At 43.5% G+C, this 24,316-nt stretch overlaps 2 protein-coding genes across 16 annotated transcripts in view; both read left to right on the forward strand.

Moving 5' to 3' along the window:
• Positions 1 to 5,582, forward strand: part of LOC147029178 (uncharacterized) — a 48,813-nt gene extending 43,231 nt beyond the window's left edge. For all 13 annotated transcript variants that reach the window (XM_085876387.1, XM_085876392.1, XM_085876384.1 and 10 more), the window contains one exon: positions 490 to 5,582. In XM_085876387.1, coding sequence (XP_085732513.1) covers positions 490 to 2,387 — 1,898 coding nt within the window. In that variant the 3' untranslated portion in view covers positions 2,388 to 5,582. The remainder of the gene's footprint in view (positions 1 to 489) is intronic.
• A 2,541-nt stretch (positions 5,583 to 8,123) lies between these two features.
• Positions 8,124 to 24,316, forward strand: part of LOC147029179 (uncharacterized) — a 41,354-nt gene continuing 25,161 nt past the window's right edge. Inside the window, exons 1-3 of one of the 3 annotated variants that reach the window (XM_085876342.1) lie at positions 8,124 to 8,398; positions 13,613 to 13,745; positions 19,911 to 20,343. In XM_085876342.1, coding sequence (XP_085732468.1) covers positions 19,923 to 20,343 — 421 coding nt within the window. In that variant the 5' untranslated portion in view covers positions 8,124 to 8,398; positions 13,613 to 13,745; positions 19,911 to 19,922. The remainder of the gene's footprint in view (positions 8,399 to 13,612; positions 13,746 to 19,910; positions 20,344 to 24,316) is intronic. The other 2 variants (XM_085876341.1, XM_085876344.1) reach the window with 2 other exon arrangements.

Here is a 24,316-nt window from a genome sequence, read left to right on the forward strand (position 1 = left end):
TTGCTTTTTGGTGTGGCTAATGCTTTTACTGCTCAGAATCAATTTGTTATTGATGAAATTAGTTGGTATATATACTCCAGAGACCCTCCTCCTCCATAAAGAAGTGTCAATCATTGTCCATTGCAGGGGGTGAAACAAATGAAAAAATTAGACCTTGTTTGAAACAGGGCTCCCAGACTATGCCTGCAACATGATCCGTGTGTTTCGAATAGGTTAGAATGCCATGTCACAGACACTTCTCAGAGTAAGTCATTTTGATGCACGTGATGCTGAAGAGGCAACATGTGTAATTTATAGTCAGGGTTAAAAATGGTATGTGTAAACACCTCTTGCTTGTGGGTGGGGCCAGGTGTGGAGTTCCCATCACAAAAGGCACATGTGTAAAAAGGCACCAATTTTTTTTTTACAAATAACATGTAATATTCTGTATTTTTACTTTGACTAAAAATATATACATTACAAAATATATTATTGTTTTTTTTTTTCCAGAACAACCAAGAGGTGCACTTGGAGAAATCAGGTCGAGGTGGACCCTGACAGTGAAGAAGTCTTTGAAGAAACAACCACTTGATCAAGACTCACTACCTTTAAAATACAAGTGCATGTCTGATCGAAACAGCACAAATATTAAATTGATCAAACACAAAAAGGTTCTGGGAAAGCGAATACGTTATAAGTATAATGGGCACAGGATGGATTTTGCTTCACAAAGTAATGTCAAAAGACACATGAGGATCTATACAGGAGACTGTCCACACAAATGTTCCATATGTGATAAAGGTTTCTTTCACAAAAGCAGTTTGAAAATGCATATGAAGGTCCACACAGGAGAGAGTCCTTACAAATGCTCCATTTGTGATAAAGGTTTCTCAACAAAAGACAGTTTGAAAACACATATGAAGATCCATACAGGAGAGTGTCGTTACAAATGCTCCGTATGTGAGAAGGATTTTGTTCATAAACAGAGTTTAAATATCCATCGTACCACCCACACTGGAGAGCTCCCATACAAATGCTCCATTTGTGATAAAGGTTTTTCTCACAAAGGCAATTTGAAAACGCATATGAGGATCCATACAGGTGAGCATCCTTACAAATGCTCCATATGTGAGAAGGATTTTATTCATAAACAGAGTTTAAATATCCATCGTACCACCCACACTGGAGAGCTCCCATACAAATGCTCCATTTGTGATAAAGGTTTCTCTCACAAAGGCAATTTCAAAACACATTTGAGGATCCATACAGGTGAGCATCCTTACAAATGCTCCATATGTCAAAAGGATTTTGTTCATAAACATAATTTGAACATCCATCGTACCACCCACACTGGAGAGTGCCCATACAAATGCTCCATATGTGAAAAAGGTTTCTCAAGAAAAGACAGTTTGAAAACACATATGAGGATCCATACAGGAGAGTGTCGTTACAAATGCTCCGTATGTGAGAAGGATTTTGTTCATAAACAGAGTTTAAATATCCATCGTACCACCCACACTGGAGAGCTCCCATACAAATGCTCCATTTGTGATAAAGGTTTCTCTCACAAAGGCAATTTCAAAACACATATGAGGATCCATACAGGTGAGCATCCTTACAAATGCTCCATATGTGATAAGGATTTTGTTCATAAACATAGTTTAAACATCCATAGTACTACCCACACTGGAGAGTGCCCATACAAATGCTCCATGTGTGATAAAGGTTTCTCAAGAAAAGACAGTTTGAAAACACATATGAGGATCCATACAGGAGAGCGTCCTTACAAATGCTCCATTTGTGATAAAGGTTTCTCTCAAAAACAGAATTTGAAAACACATATGAGGATCCATACTGCAGAGTACCCACACAAATGCTCCATTTGTGATAAAGGCTTCTCAAGAAAAGACAATTTGAAAACACATATGAAGGTCCATACAGGAGAGCGTCCTTACAAATGCTCCGTATGTGATAAGGATTTTGTTCATAAACAGGGTTTAAACATCCATGGTACCACCCACACTGGGGAGCGCCCATACAAATGCTCTATTTGTGATAAAGGTTTCTCTCAAAAAGACCATTTGAAAGCACATGTGAAGGTCCATACAGGAGAGCGTCCTTACAAATGCTCCATTTGTGATAAAGGTTTCTCTCACAAAGGCCATTTGAAAACACATATGATGATCCATACTGCAGAGTACCCACACAAATGCTCCATATGTGATAAAGGTTTCTCAAGAAAAGACAGTTTGAAAAGACATATGAGGATCCATACAGGAGAGCATCCTTACAAATGCTCCATTTGTGATAAAGGTTTCTCTAACAAAAGCAATTTGAAAACACATATGATGATCCATGCAGGATCAGAAAGGGAGATTTGGAAAAATGAGGGAGGTGGGACAGAATAAGGGTGAGAGGAGGTCATGAGGTGAACAAGATGGATGCAGCCACAAACTCTCAATCACAAAAGTGGAAGGAAACCTGTGAAGAGTTAAATTGATAGAAAGGATCGTGGTTGTGGATGGGATATTACCTGAAATGTTGAACAGCCGACTTGAAGCTGTGGAGGGAAGAATGAGATTGAAGAGACTGAGGAAGTTGAGGGAAATGAGAGCAACAAAAGGGTGGAGGTGAACAGTGAGTGGATTTCGAGAATTTTACCAAGAGGAAGTTACTGCCAGATCATGTATATAAGTAACCTGTGTAGGGAATGGAGCATGTAAAGGGAAGAGTGTGTAAAACCAGAAAGGAGGTGATAGAAGACAGAGAAACCACCGAACACTCTGTTATGTGAAAGTAATAGGCCCATAGACTTAGCCTCATTGTGGGAGATTCCAATGACATTGAAGTGTCTTGTTTTTCCTCAAGATACAATGACAATGAGAGGGTTTGAAGCTGAAAATTTTCTAGAATAGGTTTAACATTCCATAGGGGAGAGCACAACTTGATCAAGCTATGGATAAAGGACTTGCAAGTGGGTAAACGTTCTAATGTGCCAAGGAAAGACTTTGCATGGAGGATGTCCAGTCAGCAACTGGTTTTGGAGACCAACTTTGCCACATGGTTTGCGCAAGAAAATCATGGATGATAATAAAGCCCACAAGTTTGATTGAACTTCTTCAAGTGGATTATATAAGAAGTAGATGGGAGGATCAGCCAAACAATGCGTTTTTTTATAATATATATTTTTTTGAGAGAGAGAGTTAGAGTGTGAGAATTGTCAGGATTGAAAGTATTTGATTTGACACGGCTCTGACAAGGTTTATGGAGATGGAAGTGGCTGCTCCTGCCTCTCTTAAGGAGGAAAGATATTATGGCAGAGGGTAGTGTCATCAGCAAAGACATCAAGAGTGTTTTCCACCAATTCAAAAGGATCGTTCATAAAGATGAGGAATAAGCCTGGTGTTGGCTCAGTGGTTAGGGTGGCGGCTTGGGATCCTAGGGTCCTGAGTTCAAGCCCCGTCGGCTGCTGAATTAATACACCAGGGGGTTGACTCAGCCTGTCATCCTTCTGAGGTCGGCAAAATGAGTACCAGTTCCAGTGTGTGTACTGGTAGAGGGGCACTGCATCAGCGACACAGTCGTGCTTCAATAAATGATAGCTACCCCGGCAGCTAAGCTGCCATATGACCACCACCACCAAGATGAGGAATATAACCTGGCCCAGAACATTGGGGCACTCCAATCTTGACAAGGAGATGATCCCCTTGAGAGCCACACCTTGGCAAGAAGAGGAGAGGAAGTTAGGAAGCCACATGGAGGTGGACTTAGATTTCCTTGGCAAAGGGTGTCGAGAGCAAATCGTTGTGCCACACCATGTAAAATGCTCAAGATGTGTTGAGAGAGACTGCCTTGATCTCTTGTTTGACATTGAAGGCCCTCCATCCATCATTGGGAGAGCAGAAGCAGCATGTCCAGTGTAGAGTGACTGGGTCTGAATCCAAACTGATCTCAGAGACAGACCTAATGAGGCTCCACCTTGTTTTGGAGAAGATAGACAATTTTGAAAGTTCATCGTTGAGGTTGGACAGTTTTTTTGGCTCTCCTGTGAGTGGACACACTTCTTGTGGACTTTATGGAAGGATCAAAGATTGTTTTCGGTCAAGTTTGCCTTCCCAGAGGAGAATGCATGTTCACCACATTATTCAGTGTACCATGGGTGGAAGGATAGTTATGATATCTGAAGATAAGATGGGATATATGTGCATGAGGGAGAGCAAGTTGTTTGTGGAGGAATTCCTAGACTGTGTTAATATCAGAGGCAGTCGATATCGGAGACCAGTGCTGAAGTACAATCACTGCTTGGGGTCCTTGACAGTTTGCCTGAGTGTACTGTCAGACCTGTCAGCACTGAAGCTGTTCTCTGAGAATGGCTTCGAGAAATGTTGACCTTCACAAGCACGTGATCAAATGAACGAATTGGAGCAGAGGAGGAGCAGGAGACGTTGGCGGAGAAGTTGGTAATATCCAAATCCTGGTGGGAGTGTGTGCAGTTTGGAATCACAAAAGTCCTTTGCTGAAGTGCTGCCTTATGGCTGGTGAGAGGGGTACCAATACCCAGCCAATTGACACGGTGACGATTGAAGTCACCATGTATGAGGAAGTGAAAGTTAGGATGAGTGATTAAAGGTTGTTTCATGTTGATTGTGAGATAGAGATAGAGAGAAAAAGATAGATGTAAATGGAGTCGACACTGTTTTGAGAATTGTACAAGCTAAAGAAAAACATGAGGTGGGAGTGGAAGGGAAGTTTCAGCCAGAGGTACTCCTGGCATTTGGGATGTGCAAGAGCAGAACACAGAGAGTGTGAATTGGAATTGTTCATGTACATTGCATCTCCACCACCAAAACGGGGTTCAGCTTGATCAAACTGAAGGAGACAACATAGCCAGGGAGAGAAGTTAATGAGTCAGGGACATCCTTTTGGAGAAAGACTTCTGAAAAAACAGATATCTGGTTTATCGGTGTTGGTCTGGATTGGAAGAACTGTCGATTGGAGTGGAAGCCTCGGTTGTTTGAGGTGCATACTATATGGTACAGGGGAGGAAGTGCTGTCGTGCTGGTAGAATGTAGGAATGTGGAGAGGGAGTAGGGTGTGGGGAAGCTATGCGGAACTGAGGAAGGTGGAGGGTGCAGGACCGAGAGGAGGGAACCCGAGAGAGGGAGGGGGTTGTGGGGAAGTCAAGAAGGGTGGGAAGAGGGGAAGCTTGTTTCCAATATATATTTAATAAATTTGGTTGTTTGTTCCCAAGATGTGCTTAATTAATTTGGATGTTTTTTCCGAAGATGTATTCAATGTTATGTTTTGTCTATTTCTCGCATTTCCATCGTCTTGCCAAATACGGAATTATTCACTTGTAGAAGTCTTTCTCGAAGTTAATCTTGACAATTGTTCACATCTGAGAGTTAAAATCGATGTATTTTATCAATGCCTTTGATTAAATTTTTTAATTCTCTGAATTTTCTTTGTTCTCAAGCCAACTGTAAGATATTGTCTCAGGTTTCCATTCTCAAAGACTGAATTGTCTTCATTGTACAATGTTGTTGAAAGTTTTTCTGTTCATCTGTGTGTACATACAATTAATAATTGTTGGTAATCATGGAGACATTCTTTTTTGGTCTTTCTTTTGCAGGGGCAATTGTTTTTTTTGTATACATTGACAAGGCTCGTATGAGAGCGAACACACAACGCACAGCAATGGGGGCATGAGACAAGAGGGGTGGGAGAGGGAAGGACAAAACAGTGGGGAAAAGAGACATTAGGAGATTTGTGGAAGGGAGAGGGATAGGGCAGGGAACATGGGGTACACAAGATGGATATTACAGGGACTTTCAGGAAGGAAAGCAGAGAATTTTAAGGAGGTGGGTTTGGAGTGGATTAATGGGGGTATAAAAGATCGAGGTTTTTGGATGGGGGGAGATAAGAGCTGGTGGTGAATGGCTGTTTTGATGCCTGGAGGGAAGAATGTGATTGAGGAGTGTGTGGGAGTTTATTCTGAAGGTGGGATAAAAGAGGAATGAAAGAATGAAGGTGAGCAGTGATTCGTGATTTTGGTAGTTTTACCAGAAGGGGGTTGCTGGCAGACCAAGAGCGCCCTGCAGAAATATGGGGGTGGACGACGTATCACAGACAGAGTAGGGTTGAGGGGCAAGACTGGAGAGGAGATGGTAGAAGACAGAAATACCACCGACCTGTCTGCGGTGAGAGTGAGAGGCCCAAAGACTCAGCCTCATCGTGGGAGATACCAATGATCTTAAATGCCTTTGTTTCCACAGCGTGAAGCCAAGGAAGGTTGGAGGCAGGAGCACTAGCCCAGAGGGGAGCGCAGTACTCCCTCAGGCTGCGGATGAAAGCTTTGTATGTGGTCAAGAGCTCAGGTGGGCCGAGGAAGAACTTTGTACGATGGAGGATTTTCAGTCGGCGACTGGCTTTGGAGGCCAGGTTGGAAATGTGGCTTTCCCAGGAAAGATCATGGCAGATAGTGAGACCCAGAAGCTTGAATGAAAGGACTTCTTCCAGCGGATGATTGTGAAAGTTGATTGGGTGGGGGGGGGGGGTTCCAAACGGTCCTTTTGGGGAGACATCGTGAGAGTGTGAGATTTATCAGGATTGAAAGACATGTTCCATGTGTTGGACCAGTTTGTGATTATACCCAGATCTGCAGAGAGCCAAGAAGCTGCTGCTTGCTGGTCTGAGGGATAACAGATGGTATGGCAGAGGGTGGCGTCATCAGCAAAAAGATAAAGAGGATTTTCCAGAGAGTCGGAGAGATCATTGATGAAAAACAGAAAAAGAACAGGGCCTAGAACGCTGCCTTGAGGAACTCCAGCCTGGACAGGAAGATGGGATGAGAGAACTTCATTTAGGGCCACACGTTGACTGCGACAGGAGAGGAAGTCTGTGAGCCATGAGTGGAGATGGCCTTGGATACCATAGGAAGAGAGTTTGGTGAGTAGTGCAGGGTGCCAGACCATGTCAAAAGCACGTGATATGGCTCTGATTTCATGTCCGGCATTGAGGATCTCCATCCATTGTTGGGAGAGCAGAAGCAGCATATCCAGGGTAGAAAGCAATATCAATACAGAAACACCAGTACTTTGCAACAATGCACGCCCCACTTACACACCCCACACATCACACGCACCCCACGGAACACACGGAACGCACGCACCCCACACAACACACTCACCCCACGCAACACACGCATCCCACACAATACATGCAACACACTCACCCCACGCAACACATGCAACACACGCATCCCAAGAAATACATGCAACACACACACACCACACGCAACCTATGCACCCCATACAACAAATGCACCCCACGCAATACACACACCCCTCTCAACACATGCACCCCATGCAACACATGCACCCCATGCACCCCACGCAACACACGCACCCCACACAAAACACACACCCCACGCAACACACACACCCCACTCAACACACACATCCCACACACCACATGCAGCACACGCACCCCACTCAACACACGCAGCCCACACACCACATGCACCCCTCTCAACACACGCACCACATGCACCCCACATGTCCCATGCACCCCTCTCAACACACGCACCACATGCACCACACACGTCCCACGCACCCCACTCAACACACGCATCCCACACATCACATGCACCCCTCTCAACACACACACTACATGCACCCCACATGTCCCATGCACCCCTCTCAACATACGCACCACATGCACCCCTCTCAACACACGCACCACATGCACCACACACGTCCCACACACCCCACTCAACACATGCATCCCTGGTGACTGGCTCGTAAATAATTCCTCCTTGGATGTTATCCACAACTATATTTATAGTAATCCTCTGTGTTGTGTTAATTTTTGTGTTCCCGTCATTTTGATGGGCTTCTACCCTCGTCATGACATAAAGGAGAACACAGAAATAAAATTGTCCTGTCGTAGATAAATCCCAATTCCGATTTGTGGTTCCCAGGAACGGTCCGATCGGAGGAGCGGCTCGGGACGTGTGAGAGGCGAATGGCACTCCGAAGGATACGGCATCCCACAAGAGGTTCTGATGTTCTCTCGTTCACGGGGTCAATAGAAGGGGTTGTGTGTTCCTAAACCTTCCTGCCCATCGACGATTGATCAACTGAAGCAAAGGTAAATCGCAAAAGTGAATTCCTCATGTACTGTACATGGGAGTGGTAAAATGGCTGATCTGTGGCTTCATTTGTTCATGTGAAGCCAATTGGGTGAACAAGTATTAATGGACTATCGTTGAAGTCGGTGTTTATGAGGAGGAAGAAGAATATGAAGCGTGAGCAGGAAGGATTCAGTAACGATGAAAAACTTCCGGGTGATCTTTTAAACCTTGTACCGGAACTGGAACCAAGGTCCTCATGGTCGGGTCGGATCTCCTGAGGAAGACGTGAGTTCGGAGTTTCCTCATTAATACCGAGAAAGATGTGTAAACGTTAATTTAAATATTAAATAATAATTTTCTGTTCCTTGATGACTGTAATGAAAGAAAGTTAAAGGAGTTTTTATTCAATGTTTGTTGAGGTGTTTGGTTGTTGATTTAATGAGGTGTTTTTCACTCGTTTTGTTTTATTCACTCCATTGTTTAATGATCACATCGTCACTAGACTTCCTACAACGAGGATTAAACCACATTCTTCCTTTTAATCACAAAACTACCAGAAACCTTTTATAATTAACTTGTAAATCCAATTTGATCTCTAAATGAGGAGGTGTAACGAGGGTACGAGGTACGATTACCTACTTCACCTGTTCCGTGGGATGTTTAACGTTCATAACGTGAATGGAGATTAAAAACCTGATTTATAATCCCAGAAGGTAAAACTAAATATCGTGTGGGTACAAAATATAACATTCCTGGGGTGTGTTCCGACATCAAGCGGTTTGCGATTGCTTTCCAATGTCCGGAGTAGTCAGATTGAAAATCAAAACTATACCACAACCAATGACACGTTCACAAGCATACCTCTGTGATGTATACTCATCAATCATATGATTGAAACTAGCAGGATACCCACCCTCTGGATTTCATGTGTTTGTGCACAACTTGCTGAAAAAAGTATAGTCTGTGTTTTTTAAGACTTATCGGACCAAATTTACGAAAGGTGTTTAACGAGTGTGTTGCTTACAACGCGTGGAAACCCTTAAACATTGGCAAAAACATCGTTGTACTGTTGTGGGTCGGGCTTCGGTGGCGATAAACGACCAGAAGGTGGAGCAGTAGAGTTGTCTCACACCCGGAATTTAGGTCGTGATCCTCGAACAACTCCGAAAGGTCACGGGTCCCTTAGCGGATCGTGGACGCCAATATTTTGACCGCGTGACGTAGGGTTAATTGTCTCGATCTCCAATATACCTAAGTAACCACGAAGTCGAGCTACCGGGGAAACCACACCCTCGACGGGCTCTGTCGAACCGGGTCGCTCTAGAGACCTCGGTCCAGTGTAACCGAGCGGAGTTACCAGAGCCACGCCGGTCCCAATGACAACTTATGACACCAACGGCCTTACTATTTCTCAAGTCAAAACCATGCTAGGCCAATGAAAGAAAAGACGAACAACAAACTGCAACATTTAACATGGGGATTTATTTTACAATAGGCAATAATCGGGAAGGGAGACACAGAGCAGAGTTATCACGAATAAGAAATGTAATTCACAATGTACAAGGCAATTAACAATTCTACTTACAGACGGGGCCCATGGACCCCGTGGGTCTTTATTCGGTGGAGCCGGGCCGGGGTATCTTCCCGCATCGTGCAGTCACACCGACTCCAAACCACCACGGTGGGACTCGAACCCACGACCCAAAGTCCATGGCCCACGTTCCTGACTGCTCGGCCACCACTACCACGAGAGGCCACCGCAAAGGGCGCAGACGACGACCGAGACCAAGCCATCACGACCGCAGACGAAGCCAATCGCCACCAAGACTGCAGACGAAGCCAATCGCCACCAAGACTGCAGACGAAGCCAATCGCCACCAAGACTGCAGACGAAGCCAATCGCCACCAAGACTGCAGATGCTCTCTCAATGACCAACCCTCTTTCTCTTGAGGTGGAAGAGATTCCTTTTTTTTCCCACTCGCCTCCTGATTGGATGGTCGTCTCGTGGGGTGTGTCGAGGCGTCTCGGAGGCCGCCTCCCATTGGCTGGGGCGTGCGTGCGATGCTTGCCCTTCGCTGGAGGAAACGTCCCATGCCCTTCCTGCCCATCCTTGGAGCAGACACTCGATCTGAGGCGATGGAGGCACCGCCCACACCTTCAGCCAAAAACACATGGGCAATGGCGACTGAGTTGAGTGAGGGACGGTGCCATTGTTGTTGTTGTAGAAGATGTAATAAACCTGACTATAAAATAACTCACAGCGCACACACAAAATTCCCATTAGACAGAAGGATGGGACCCTGACTATAAACACATACTTATCGAAATAACTGAATTGCAGGGACTGCTGTCTGTTTGTGTGCACAAGGCTTCCAAATTCGTAACAGTACGTCCACAGCGAATCACCCTTCGATATAGGAATCCAGGAAGGGACATAAACTGCCAATTAGAACTATGTTCATCAATACAGTACCTTCAGAAAGTATCACACCCCTCAACTTTTGACACATTTTGTTGTGTTTCAGCCTGAATTTAAAATGGAGTAAATTGAAATTTTTTCTGTCACTGATCTACACAAAATATCCCAAAATGACAAAGTGAAAACATGTTTTTAGAAATGCCTAGAAATTCACTAAAAATTAAAAGCTGAAATGTCTTGCGTCAATAAGTATTCAACCCCTTTGCTATGACACTCCAAACTGAGGATGATCAGGCGTCTCGAGGTTGATAATTCCTTTGATAATCGTTGAGACGTCTCTACAATTTGATCGGAGTCCAACTGTGGCCCAATCAATTGATTGAACATCATTTAGAAAGAAACACACCTTTCTATATAAGGTCCCACAGTTGACAGTGCATGTCGGAGCAGAAACTATTCCATGAAGTCCAAGAAACTGTTCATAGAACTCCAAAATAGAATTGTGAAGTGGCATATATCTGGGGAAGGGTATAAAACAATTTCTCGAGTGTTGAATGTTCCCAAGAGCATAGTGCGCTTCATTGCTATGTCTGGCAGAAACCGAGCACAACTCATCACCCACCTAACACCATCCCTATCATGAAGCATGGTGGTAGCTGCGTCATGCTATGGGGATGCTTTACAGTGGCAGGGCCTGGGAGACATAAGAATGGAGGGAACAATGAATGGTGCCAAACACACAAATCCTTGAGGAGACCTGCTTCAGAGTGCAAAAGACTTTTGACTACGGCAAAGATTTACATTCCCACAGGACAATAACCCCAAGCATACAGCCAAAGCAACACTAGAATGGCTTCAGAACAAGAACGTGAAAGTCCTTGAGTGGCCCAACCAAAACCCCAGACTTGAATCCAATTGAGAATCTGTGGGAAGACTCGAATCGAAGATTGCTGTTCACTACGCTCCCCATCCAACTTGACATTTTGATCAAATATGCATGGAAGAATGAGAGAAAATCCCCAAATCCGGATGAGTAAAGCTGATAGATATACACAAGAAGACTCAAAGCTGTAATCGCTGCCAAAGGCACTTCTACAAGATATTGACTTTGGGGGTGAAATACTTATTGAAGCAAGAGATTTCAGCTTTTCATTTTTCATCAATTTGTAAAAATTTCTAAAAACATGTTTTCCCTTTATCATTATGGGGTATTTTATGTAGATCGGTGACAAAAAATTCAAATTTAATCCATTTTAAATTCAGGCTGTAACACAACTAAATGTAACTAAAGTCGAGGGGTGTGAATACTTTCTGAAGGCACTGTATATTAGTGTGTCAGTATATCTATACTATTGTGTGTGTGTGTGTGTGTGTGTGTGTGTGTGTGTGTGTGTGTGTCCTCCATAACTCCAAAACCATGAAACCTAGCAGCCTGAATCTTTGCACACATACTAAGGGAACTTCAAGGAAGAGCAGGAGTTGAAAAATTGGTGTTTGGGTTTCATTAAAACACCCCTTTTCAAGATAATTAACAACCTTATTGAATTATATCCATTATCAGGCGATCCTTGGCCACTGTTCTCTATTGGGGTCTTAAGCCATATTACTTGGTTACCTTGCTGGGGTCTGTCGATGAAATCTCTGAACCCGCGACAATTAGAACATTTATTCAACATATAAACACTTTAATATGCGCATAGGAGATACTGGACATACAAGACTCATTCCAGATCACTCAAATACATTGAGAATCCTAAGTTCTTATACAGTGTTCAGTGAGACATAGGATTTTATTTCCTTCAGATGCTGGCACCAACTTTGTCAGGTCTTGACATCTTCCAGGTGAAGCTTATCTTCGGCCTTCAGACAGCCCAGCCTGACCTGGTTGAATGGTTGTAACATATATTTCAAATCCAGACATGTTAATCTTCTTTCCCAGCACCAAAAACGTACAGAATGCTAGAATGACATCAAACGACAACTTTTATGGACATAAAAGACAAGTTTCTATAGTATATCAGTTTTAAAAGTCAGTCTGCTTCTCCCAGACTGGGAAGATGTATTGTATCTTGAGGCGATTAGGGTTTAGTGAATACTTCTGGACATTTTCCTAGATCTACATTTCAACTTGTTGGTGCCTTTTATAAAAAAATTCCTTTATATATCTATCTATAATTTCAGCAGTGTGTGTGTGTGTGTGTGTGTGTGTGTGTGTGTGTGTGTGTGTGTGTGTGTGTGTGTGTGTGTGTGTGTGTGTGTGTCTGCGGCCGCTGTTTCTCGACAACCACTGGTCCGATCTCGAGTACCTATATATAGAGAGTAGCGACAACTCAGCTATAGGCGCCATTTTGTTTCACTCTGGATAACGCGCGTTGCGTGTGCTACCGCCGTAGCAGCATGCATGAATGAAGCAATACATCAGGAGGGTGGGATACATCACTGGACATATATATTTATTCTCATGTTTTACTCGGCCAAAGATCTTGATTATAGAATCAATGGGGTTGAAAGTGATAAAATGTTAAAATGCATGTACTCATTACACGGGAAACTCAGAGTAAGTTTGCCAGAGAACGAGACATTTGGGAGAAACTCGGCCTGTGTAGGCTTATGACATGAAGTCGAGCCAAATAAAAATCTCGAGTCCATAGGCCTAAGTTGGGGCCTCAATTTGATCCATACCTGCCCCTACCCATCCCTCCCCACCTCACCCATCTTTACTTTTTTCATCTCACCACATTATCATCTCACCCATAACAAACAAAAACAACAAACACCGATACCTACATGTAATTTATCATCATAGTTACCACCCAACACGCTCTCAAACACACCAAAAAGTGACTATGCCAAAATGATTGTATCAGATTTCAAAAAAATCTTAACAATTGAAATGACCCTTTTTTATGGGCAAAGAATAGTTAATTGCACAGGCCTGCTATGCAATTATTGGATGAATCTATGAAGCACATTCATGTCAAAATGCTTATGTTAAGTATTCAACTGGTACAATCTTGTGAAGAAACAGTCCATGAAAAATCGCAGTAGGTTTGACTTGCTATTTTATTTCTGTCAACAGTGTTCCATCAATTTGCAAGATGATGAATGATAAAGAAATGCTACAAATTATAAGTACAGGTAACTCTGCTTAACTTGAATCTCTTGGGACCACAGAAATCTGTTCGACGTAGAACAAATCTGCCTCACAGAAGGTAAATAACACGTCTTGCATAATACGGTTTCAAAATTTGTTTAAACTTGTGCGATTATTCGACTTAATAAGGCTGACTTACATGCATGCAGAGTTACCTGTATTGTTCATACACTGCAGGCATTTTCAAATTCAAGTGTATAAATACGTAATATCATGATTAGTTATATATTAGTGTTTACAGCAAAATTAATTTTGGTGAAATATTAACAACTTGACAGCAAGTTTTCAAGACAATACTACATGATTGATGATTCTGAACAAAAATGGAAATACACCAAATGAAAGTATGAAGGTCAGAGATTGTAGGCTAGATTTTTTTATGAAACCCCATCTAATGTGTTGCCATGGTAACCAAATAAACAGACAATTCATTACAAATTGTGTATTTTCATAAGAATGTGCAATTAAGTGATAAATATGTAAATTAATTGGGTTGCTAAATAATGATTGCCCATATTGTTAGCTTTCTAGATGCCAACATCCCAGACTACCATTGATCCTTACTGGGGTTATGATAATAAATAAGATCAACGGCATGCATAAAGAGGGCCCCCAAATTTAAAGCATTTCATTTTTGGGGCAGGCGTGGGGGCAGTGGTTCTATAGGTAATTTTTTGTTCCAATTTAATCATACAGGCTATAAATCAAATAAATCAATAATAATATCAATTGCTGCTATGATTGATATAATTCTTATTACAATAATCTTTACCATGGTAACACATTCAACGCATATACAGTAAGACTTATATACCATACATGTCAATGTCCATATGTGTACATTATTTTGCCCTTTTTTTAGTCTAAAACTTGACTGGTTTTTGGCCAACATAAGAAATAGACAAATACCAAAATTGTTCATCAAATTACTTATCAAAACAACGAATTTTCTCTTCTTTCCATGGAGCCAGGGCATGCACCATTTTGGCTATACACCAAGTGTATAGCGAACTGAACACAGACTTATCGATCTAACTGAACTACGGACCCTTTATGGTGTTCTGCAAATTTCCACAGCCGTAACAATATATTATATGATCATAAGAAGTTAAAAAATGTTTTCAGTTGTTATGAATCACCACATCACAGTAGGAAAGCCGAGAGGTAGGCATGCTCTCTCTGTGTAATCTGTGTTGGAATCCCAACCCAGCTATAAACTGTCATCCTAGTTTTTCACAGGCAGAGTGATTCATCAATGTGTGTGCCATCTCTCAGATGGACATTAAACTGGGTGTCACATCTGCGGAATCCCTTACCCCTCTCTCCCCTTCCCCTCTTGAACACCTCACCCTCTCTACCCCCCACTTCTCTCACCCTGTCCCACCCCTCTCCATCCCTCCCAACCTGACCCCCTCTCTCCCTCTCCCTCTTTCCGACCCCAAACCCTCTCTCCACCCGTCTGTCTCTCTCTCCCTCTCCCTCTTTCCGACCCCAAACCCTCTCTCCACCTGTCTGTCTGTCTGTCTCTCTCTCTCTCTCTCTCTCTCTCTCTCTCTCTCTCTCTCTCTCTCTCTCTCTCTCTCTCTCTCTCTCTCTCTCTCTCTCTCTCTCTCTCTCTCTCTCTCTCTCTCTCTCTCTCTCTCTCTCTCTCTCTCTCTCTCTCTCTCTCTCTCTCTCTCTCTCTCTCTCTCTCTCTCTCTCTCTCTCTGTCTCTGTCTCTGTCTCTGTCTCTGTCTCTGTCTCTGTCTCTGTCTCTGTCTCTGTCTCTGTCTCTCTCTACCTCTTCCCCTGATCTATCTCCCACCCCTCCCCCTCTGTTGAGTGGACATGTACGAATCAAATCTGGAGTGAGCTGACTGGAGGGGTGCAAAGATCGCTGCATGTACGAGCATGCATGCAGGCAGACCTTTGCCAGGTAGATAGTGCGGGATTTAAATGCTCCTGCCTGTGTGTGTGTGTGTGTGTGTGTGTGTGTTTCATTGATTGATATCAGGTCAGAATCCAAATGCGGCCTATCAGTGAGATACAAAACGTAAACTGTTCATTCCGACGGAAGTATATGCTGTACCGAGTGCCATTACAGTTTACTCTGGGTTTCTTTTTACCCTGTGCTCACGAAGTGAAAAGCAATGTTAAGTGATTGGTCGTATCCATGTGCCGTACGTACCTGCGCCATACATTCATACGTACATGCGTACGTATGTGTCTGCATTTTAAAAATCCATTTTCTCAGCAACCGTTAGTCTGATTGCACAAAATTTTTCAAGTCGGTGCGCCGACTCCTGAATAATTTTTTGTCATAATTATGATGTCATAGCTCACCTGGTACAGGTCCCATATTGGAAAAACCGAAGAACTTTGCACCCCATATCTCTGAAACCGTTCTATGGAAAAAAATTTACACATGGATCATTGTCAAGTACTCCCAATGGGGAATAAGATATTGTTGCGAATTCGCGCCCGCCGGCGTGCGATCGGCCGCTCGACTCGAATGGCAGCCGCCTCGCCCACCGGAACGGACAATTCAGTCGTGACCCTCTCGGAACAACGCCGGGAGCGAGTCACGGGTGGGGGTTTAACCTCACAACGATCGTGCTAATTGCCCACCCGCGCAGGATAGGGTTGCTCGCCAAATTCGATCGACCTAAGTACCTGCGCGAGTGGTCGACCGGGCGATTGTACCACGCCACAGGCTGACTCCGGACACGAACCGCTTAAGCGGTTCGTTCCGTATTACAGTGAAAACCGAGCGGTGTTATCGTCGGCCTTGACGGTTCCGATTAATTACCGGGCGTTGAACCCACTACGAACCCCTTACGTGATGCAAGATGGCAATTCAAACGAAGGAAAGGACGCAGCGAAACGGGGAACAAGTTCACACAAGCAATTTTAATTGCACACGCAGACCAGCACGGAAGGCACGTATTTACAGTCACAATAGTCATGTACAATAAAGCAAAAGCAAGTCAAGAAATGGCACGTATACACAATCACAGGCAAAAGAGATGTCCCGACTAAACCCGACACACGGCAACACTTCACCAGTTTTACTTCAAGGACAGGCGCCACCCACAGTCATTTACACAAACCCAAAGGAAAAGAGAAAGTTGCGACTTCCCTGCACGCGTCGTCAAGCGTCGCGTCCTTGACCTCAATTCCGAGCCTCCCCTGATGTGGTCTGCGACTCGCACCTTGCGCCGGCACATGGAGCCCCTCTGCACCACGAACGGGGCTTCTGGCACCTGGCAGAAGGCTCGCCCTCTCTCGCTGTAGACAGTGACAGGGCCCAGGACCAGGATGCGCCGACTCGACTCCCTCCAGCTGGACTCGTAGGAGAGCTCTCTGAAGAACTCGTAGACGAACGAACCACCAACAGCAACAACCACACGCAGATGAGCGAAGAGGAAGAAGAGGGGGAAGAGAGTGGAGGAAGAGAGAGAGAGAGAGGAGGAAGAGAGAGATAGAGAACGCGTCCCGCCTGTGTCAGTCTTTTATAGCGCGGGGCTCCGCCCTTCGCTCCACCCTGTTTTCGGCTCCACCCTCCTTCGAGGAGGTTCTCGAAAAGGGGCGTTCTTTCACCCCGACCGCCTCACGCTGTTCATCCACCAATCGGCGGCGAGCTGCCCTTCCCCCTTCCCTCACACCAAGCGCGGGGAACTCAAACGGGAGAAACAGGCGGGAAAAGCTCACGAGCATCGTTGGTGGTTTTTGTTTGTTTGAAATAAAAGATAGAGAAAGAAAAACGACTAACTGAAGGATCGCAACCCGAATGGATCACATAAATTCCCTCTATACAACGGGTTTGGGCTAACTACACATGTACCTCTGAAGATATCTCACCTGAGGGCCCTTTATGGTGTAATGTGAATTTCCACAGCCGTAACAATATGTAATTGATGATGTCAACAGTACCTTGATTATGACGTCATAATTTGACAAGCACAATGCTTGATTTGATAAGTAATGAAATTTTTTTTCTTTGCAACTGTTGGTCCAATTGACACAATTTTGACCATTGGTGCGACGACTCCAGTTGGAATATAAAATGAAAAATATGACATTATAGGTCATGTGGTACAGGCACCATCTTGGAAAAACTTCACACCTCTCTATCACTGAAACCACTCCATGGAAAAAATTGAGACTTGGCTCATTGTAATGCACTCTCCATGGGGAATAAGATATGTTAATGATGATGTCATCGGTGCCTTCATTATGACGACATCATAATTCGACAAGTGCAATGCTTGATCCAGTGAATATGAAAAAAAAAATTCTCTGCAATTGTTGGTCCGATTGACATGAAACTTTGATCATAGTTGCGCCTCTTCCTGTACGAATTTATAATGACAATTACAACGTCATAGGTCATGTGGTACAGGTGCCATCTTGGAAAAAAAAAATTTCACCTCCACATCTTTGAAACCGTTCCATGGAAAAATATTTACACGTAGCTCATTGTCAAGTACTCCCCATGGGGAATAATATTTGTTCATGATGATGTCATCGGTGCCTTCATTATGATGTCATTCGACAAGTGCAATGCTTGAACTGGTCAGTATGAAAAATTTTTTATCTGCATTTGTTGAAACTGATCATCGTTCAATGCAAAACTTTAACTAGTTGATCAACTTCCTTTGGGCTTGTAGCATGGTATTGTGTATACTGTGGTCCTAAATGAGGAGAAAGCTTAGAAATTGAACCCAGTTTTAATAAGATAAACAATCTTAATGTTATATTATGCCCAAGTGTCTGTGCTTTCAGAAAATGTATACTTTGCTATGGGTCCTATGGATATAGTTGCTTACAAAGCATGTTTTTTTTTTATCCAAACACAGGCTATTTTTTCCATTTTAATAGCTCATTTTTTAGAAATGGGTTACATGTGTGATTGTATATGTTGTCCAAAATGGTTGAAAATGCATTTTTTGTTTGATATATATCATTATACATAAGAATGGAACAATTCCTCGAAACAGTACATTTCATATGACCTTCTACATATCTTGGCACCTTCAAATGCGTAAAATCTCAGATTTTGCAAAATTCCCCCCAGTCATAGTAAAGCTTACAAAATCTTATTCCAGAAATTTGAAATGCATCTGATAGAACATCTTAGATAGCAATTTACTTCTGCATAAAGTGATGATTTAAAATGGCAAGTTTCAACATGGATCATTACTACATACCAGTTTCGTTTCACTTCCATGATTGGGTCAAAATGTAAGGAAATACGTAACAAATTGCATTTACCAAGCTGCTACAAAATTACTGGTAACTATAAGCTTGATTTTATAACCATAGAATAAGTTTAACAAGATGGCCCTATGATATAAAAATCAATACCAAAGGCCAGTTTGTATTCAGTATACAGAACATCAAAGGTCGTTCGGAAGTATGTAACATTTTAAAGAAATCTGCACTTTTAATCCTTAGATGTTGGTTTGGTTTATCACAGCATGTATTTCTATGGTTAAGTTTATGTGCATATATATATTTATGACCTGAATGAACACTGATCAATTTGTTAATTTCATATGACCTTGACCTCTTTACTCAAGGTCAAATATCAGGTAAACCAAATATTCTCCATATATGTGGTTTCCAATTAGTGTATAATACATATCTAAGCCATCAGACCAATTTTAGAATGATATGAGTGGTTCCTTGATACAGATAATTGATAACCAACTGTGACCCTGTCAGAGCAATAGAAAGAGGAAGAATTAAGCTCTGCCCAAATAGATCCTGAATCCCCATGATGTTGGCTAACAAATGATCTGCAAAACTTAATCATACAATGACTTTCATTTTTTGGTCCCCCGTGTCCTAAATGTGTACATAATACCTTGCTACAAGCCTATGGGAAATATAGTTTGATAAAGATGACATCATCAGTCACTGGTCTGACACCATATTGGATCAAAGAAAAAAAAAACCTTCAAAGAAACAGAAGACTTGGCTTGCACCAAGTCCTTCTCAAGACTGCGCAGGTTAAGTATTTTATGAATGCCAGCTTATTGCCTTTGTAAATAAAAACTTGCATTTATTAGATGCTAATTGATAAGAAAACATACAAAATGGGACACAGCAGGTGAATGAATTAGATACGAAAACCCACATTGATTAGATAAAATAATAAGTCACAAAAAATTTCAAGCAGAGTAAAGAGAATAGCATTATAACTTTTCCTTCATTAACACAAGCCTTGTGTCCCTGGCAGGTCATCGGTGGAATGGGGAGCTTTTTGGAATGGCTCCAATCACAAGGACTGAGAACAGAAACAGCCCAAGGAGTGATCGATAAGCTTGGAATTGAGAATGAGAAGGTTCTTCGAGTTTGTACAGAGTCGGATTCATTGCGAACCGAACTCCTCTCTCTCGCCAAAGAGAAATTACAATTTGCAATGTATGCTGACTTCTGTAAATTTGTAAAATCGTTTTTGAAGCCGCAGGATTTCCAGCTTGCAGGCTCTTCTCTGTTGGGAAGTATTTTCATCAACTTGGATACCGTTATTCGGAAACTTTCCAGTTTCTCCCAAAAGTTTATTGGATTCCAAAATGTGCAGCTAGAAAACGTTCCTGGTTTCTGTGGAATCGGATTCACTGATGTCTGCACCCCCCGCTCTCAGGATGATGGATTAAGACCCAAGTCTGGTATGTGACTTTTTTGTAATTATATCATCACAAGTCAAGAAATATCTTGATGTTCTACTATTGTTTTTTTTAATTTTCTTATAACATGTATGATCTCTTTTGGTGCAATTTTTGGTGCAACCAAAAAATGAATGGATTTTTGATGTATTGTACAAGGTAAATTTTTTTTTTTTGGAAATTACATTAAATTCCAAAGTGTTCCATGTTTAACAGTACATTTAATGAAACCGAAGACCAAAAAGGAACCCGAAGAAGTAAACAGAGCAAAGATGGAGTCATGAAGAGGAACCTGGATAGGATTTGGGTTTTAACCACTACTCCACCATCTCCAACCATCCAGGCACCAACTGAGTCTTACAGAAAAAATTCTGCAAGAATTCCCCTTCTCCTTAGAGAGATATATAACAAATGAGAGGAATAGAGAGTAAATGAGATGAAAAAGAAGAAAAAGAAAGAATTAGAGGGAATCAAGAGAATAGTGACAAAAAAAAATAAAGAAGTGTGAAAGGAACAAAGATATCGGGAAGAAACCGGACAAATAGATTTCAGCTGTTTCTCCCCAGGCTCAAACACAGCAACATGTATAATCTACCAGAGGTCCATCAACGGGGAAGCACAGTCCACACAGCATCAGGATATGGTACAACCATGATGAAACAGAACACAAAGAAGGAACCCGAAAAAGTAAAGAGCAAAGAAGGCATCATCAAGAGGAACCTGGATAGATTCGCGTTCCAGTTGCTACTCCACCAAACTCAGACCCATCTAGGCACAGCCAAGTGAGCCTTTTTTCTGCAATAATTCACTTTTCCTTCGAGAATTCATGTACAAGCTGCCAGAGGTCCATCAGCGGAGAAGCGCAGTCCACACAGCAACAGGATATGTAACAAACATAATGAAACAAAAGACCAAGAAGGAACCGTCAAACGATTTAAGTTATTCGCATGCAGAAAGTAGTTTGTTTATCTTTCTTTAGCCATGTACAGGCTTATCCTTATTATCTCCACGCTTTAAAAAATATATAGACGCCACATCGTCATATTGTAATAGGCTCCATCCATCCGTCTGTCCATTACGCTATCTCCACCTGAAGGATTATACAGAAATTCACCAAACTTGGTTGTTATGATTATTTCCGACATATTAAATTCCCCAAATAGAGTAACGTGCTTCCCAACATCAACCAATTCCAGGATACGGCCGAGTATTACCATAGATTACGTGTTGGCTTCTGACTACTTGTAACAAATCAGCTTGGGTGAACTACCTGATGCAGCACACACTATGTCTAATCAATTGAAACAGATAACCAAATAGTTTGGAAGGGATTATAATGCAGTAATGCACATATTTAAAAGTCAAGCAAAGTCAAACATGAGAAAGTCTGACCTGAACAGAAGCCCCTTTTGACAATGACTTGCCACAGATAACTTGGGCACCACATTCATTCTTGGAAAAGAATAAGAGTAAGGTTGATGGACAGATGAGTGTTTGAGGTGGGGCCTTGGGTGCAAGCCTGTTATTACCTGAATGTGAGCTGGCTGGCTCATGTGGTACTGAACTGGGTGAGCAATTTTGGGTGTGTGGAGAGGTGCAGTGCTTGAGGTATAAGTGTGATCCATCCATCGATCGACTGGGACCAGATTCTGTGCAGAGCATTGGTGCTGCGTAAGCAGTCTCTTTGGCGATTGGGCACAATCCTGGACAGGTTGCCATTCCGACACAGCCAAGTGGGATTTGAACTCAGGATCCTCGGATCCGAAGCCCACCACCCTAACCATTAAGCTAACGCCAGGCATAGTGAGTGTGATGCAGGTCCTGAAAAGAACCGTTGGCAACTCTGTTGATTCTCTGGTGCTCCGGGTGAGTCAGAAAGATGGGTTCATGTGAAGGTGTGAGAGTGTGAGGTGAGGAAGTATGATGGGGGTGGTGGGGGGGGTGTCCTAAAAAGGACTGTTGGTGAACTCTGCCAATGCTCTGGAGTTGAGATGGAGTGAGTGAGTTACAGTTCAGGAGACTGTCAGTAAGTTCCTTGGCAATCTCCCTGCTTCTCCATCGGACCTTCCCGCTCCAAGCTCCAGCTCCATCCTTGACTCCAAACTCCTTTCTCCGTTCCGCCAACTCCTTTCTCCATTCTGACTCCAACCTCCTCCGTATGGCTCCCAGGCATGGCACACCCACTTGCTTGCTTGGCACAGCACTTTATAGGCATACCACCTGTCGCCAAACACATCTTCACTTCTACGATCCAGCGGTGCTGATTGGCTGGTTTCATTGGCTGTTAAATAACTCGTCGGCATTGCTGCATCTATGGCGACGCTCCCCCGAGAGCGTCGCATCAGTCTCCCTTCCACCACGTGTCCACTCGCTGTGTCCAAAACTATATATTGTTGCGGGCCGGGTATCGGCTGCGAGCACGACCGCTAGGTGGAGCAGTAGGGTCAACGCTACCGAACACCCGGAATCTAGATCGTACCTTTCAGAAAACTCCGAGGGTACGGGTCCCTTACCGGACCATGAATCGTCAATAATTCCACCACGTGGTACAGGGTTATTTGCCAAACTTCAAAATACCTAGACCCACATGGCGAGCTACCGAGTATTCACACCCTCGACGGCACTCGTACGGGACGTCCGAAGTCCGAAGAACCAGGCGCCAGCGAGACGATGGAAGAACGAGGCGCCAGCGAGACGATGGAAGAACGAGGCGCCAGTGAGACGATGGAAGAACCAGGCGCCAGCGAGATACGAGCAGAGTCGGGAGCTCCGTCAGCGCTTGCCCTGACAACCAAAACTCTCCTCCTCAGTCAGATCGCGCCGCAACCTATTCACCCTTGTCCAGGTGGGAGGGGGGGGGACGCCTCCTCCCTCCCCGCTCTCCCTCACTGGACGGTTTTGGCATGCAAAATGCGCTCGGCGCCCTGTCATTGGCCAAAACGGGCGCCAAGGCCGTTGATTGAACCGGGGTGGTCGTGACGGCCGTCCGGTGGACTGCCCTCGAAACAGGCAGAGGAACATTATCCTGCGTGGGCTCCGCCCACGTACGTGCTGACACGCACGTAGGCAATGGCGGCGGTGTGAGGAAGTGAGGTGAAGGCGTGTTGTTGTGGTTATTGTTGTTGTAAAATCAAAGAAAACCCTGCCTATCAAAATAACTCTGCAGCGCATGAACATTTAATTACCCATTAAACAAGGGATGGGACCCTAACTAAAAACACCTACTTACCGATATAACTGTTCTATAGGACCTGTATGTTGAGTGCTCATGGCTTCCAGATTCGTAACAATATAGCACAATGTCTCAAAAAGTTATGGACCGATTTGGATGAAACTTGGTGGACAGGATGGTGTTGTGACAAGGACGAATCATACAGTGTGATGAGGCATATTTCTTCAGAGCAAATACCACCCGTTACTTTGCTGATGGGAATACTAAGGGAGGGTGGGGGAGAGAGAGGAGGGAAGGGGAGCGAGGAGGGAAGGGGAGCGAGGAGGGAGGGAGACAGAGGAGGGATAGGTGAGTGAGGTAGGAGGGGGAGTGAGGAGGGGGAAGGGGGGGTGGAGAACGACATTAATACAGCATGTGGAGACTGCCGGGAAATGTCCAAGGGGGTGAAGAGGGGAGTAGGGAATGCAGCATCATGGGATGGGAAGGCAGCATCGTCGTCGTTGGTTCTATGGAAAGGCAGCGTATGTCTAGTGATGGCTTAATGGTTCGGGTGGTGGGCTTTTGATTCTTAGGTCCTGATTTCAAATCCTGCTTGGCCATTTAATTAATAGCAGGTGGGGTTGACTCAGCCTGTCATCCTTCTGAGAAGTTCATGAAATAATTGAAACCGATCATTTAACTTTAACTTTTTCCATCACTTGGGGATGCATATTTTTTCTTGCTTTTCCCATCACTGAGGACGGGTACTTTTGCAAGTCATCTGTAAAACTACTTTCATAACACATTTGAATGTAAGCTTGAATG

This window comes from Eptatretus burgeri, chromosome 4 (assembly GCF_056783735.1).
Source record: "Eptatretus burgeri isolate ZD-2024b chromosome 4, Ebu_testis_v1, whole genome shotgun sequence".
In the NCBI taxonomy this organism is placed as follows: domain Eukaryota; kingdom Metazoa; phylum Chordata; class Myxini; order Myxiniformes; family Myxinidae; genus Eptatretus; species Eptatretus burgeri.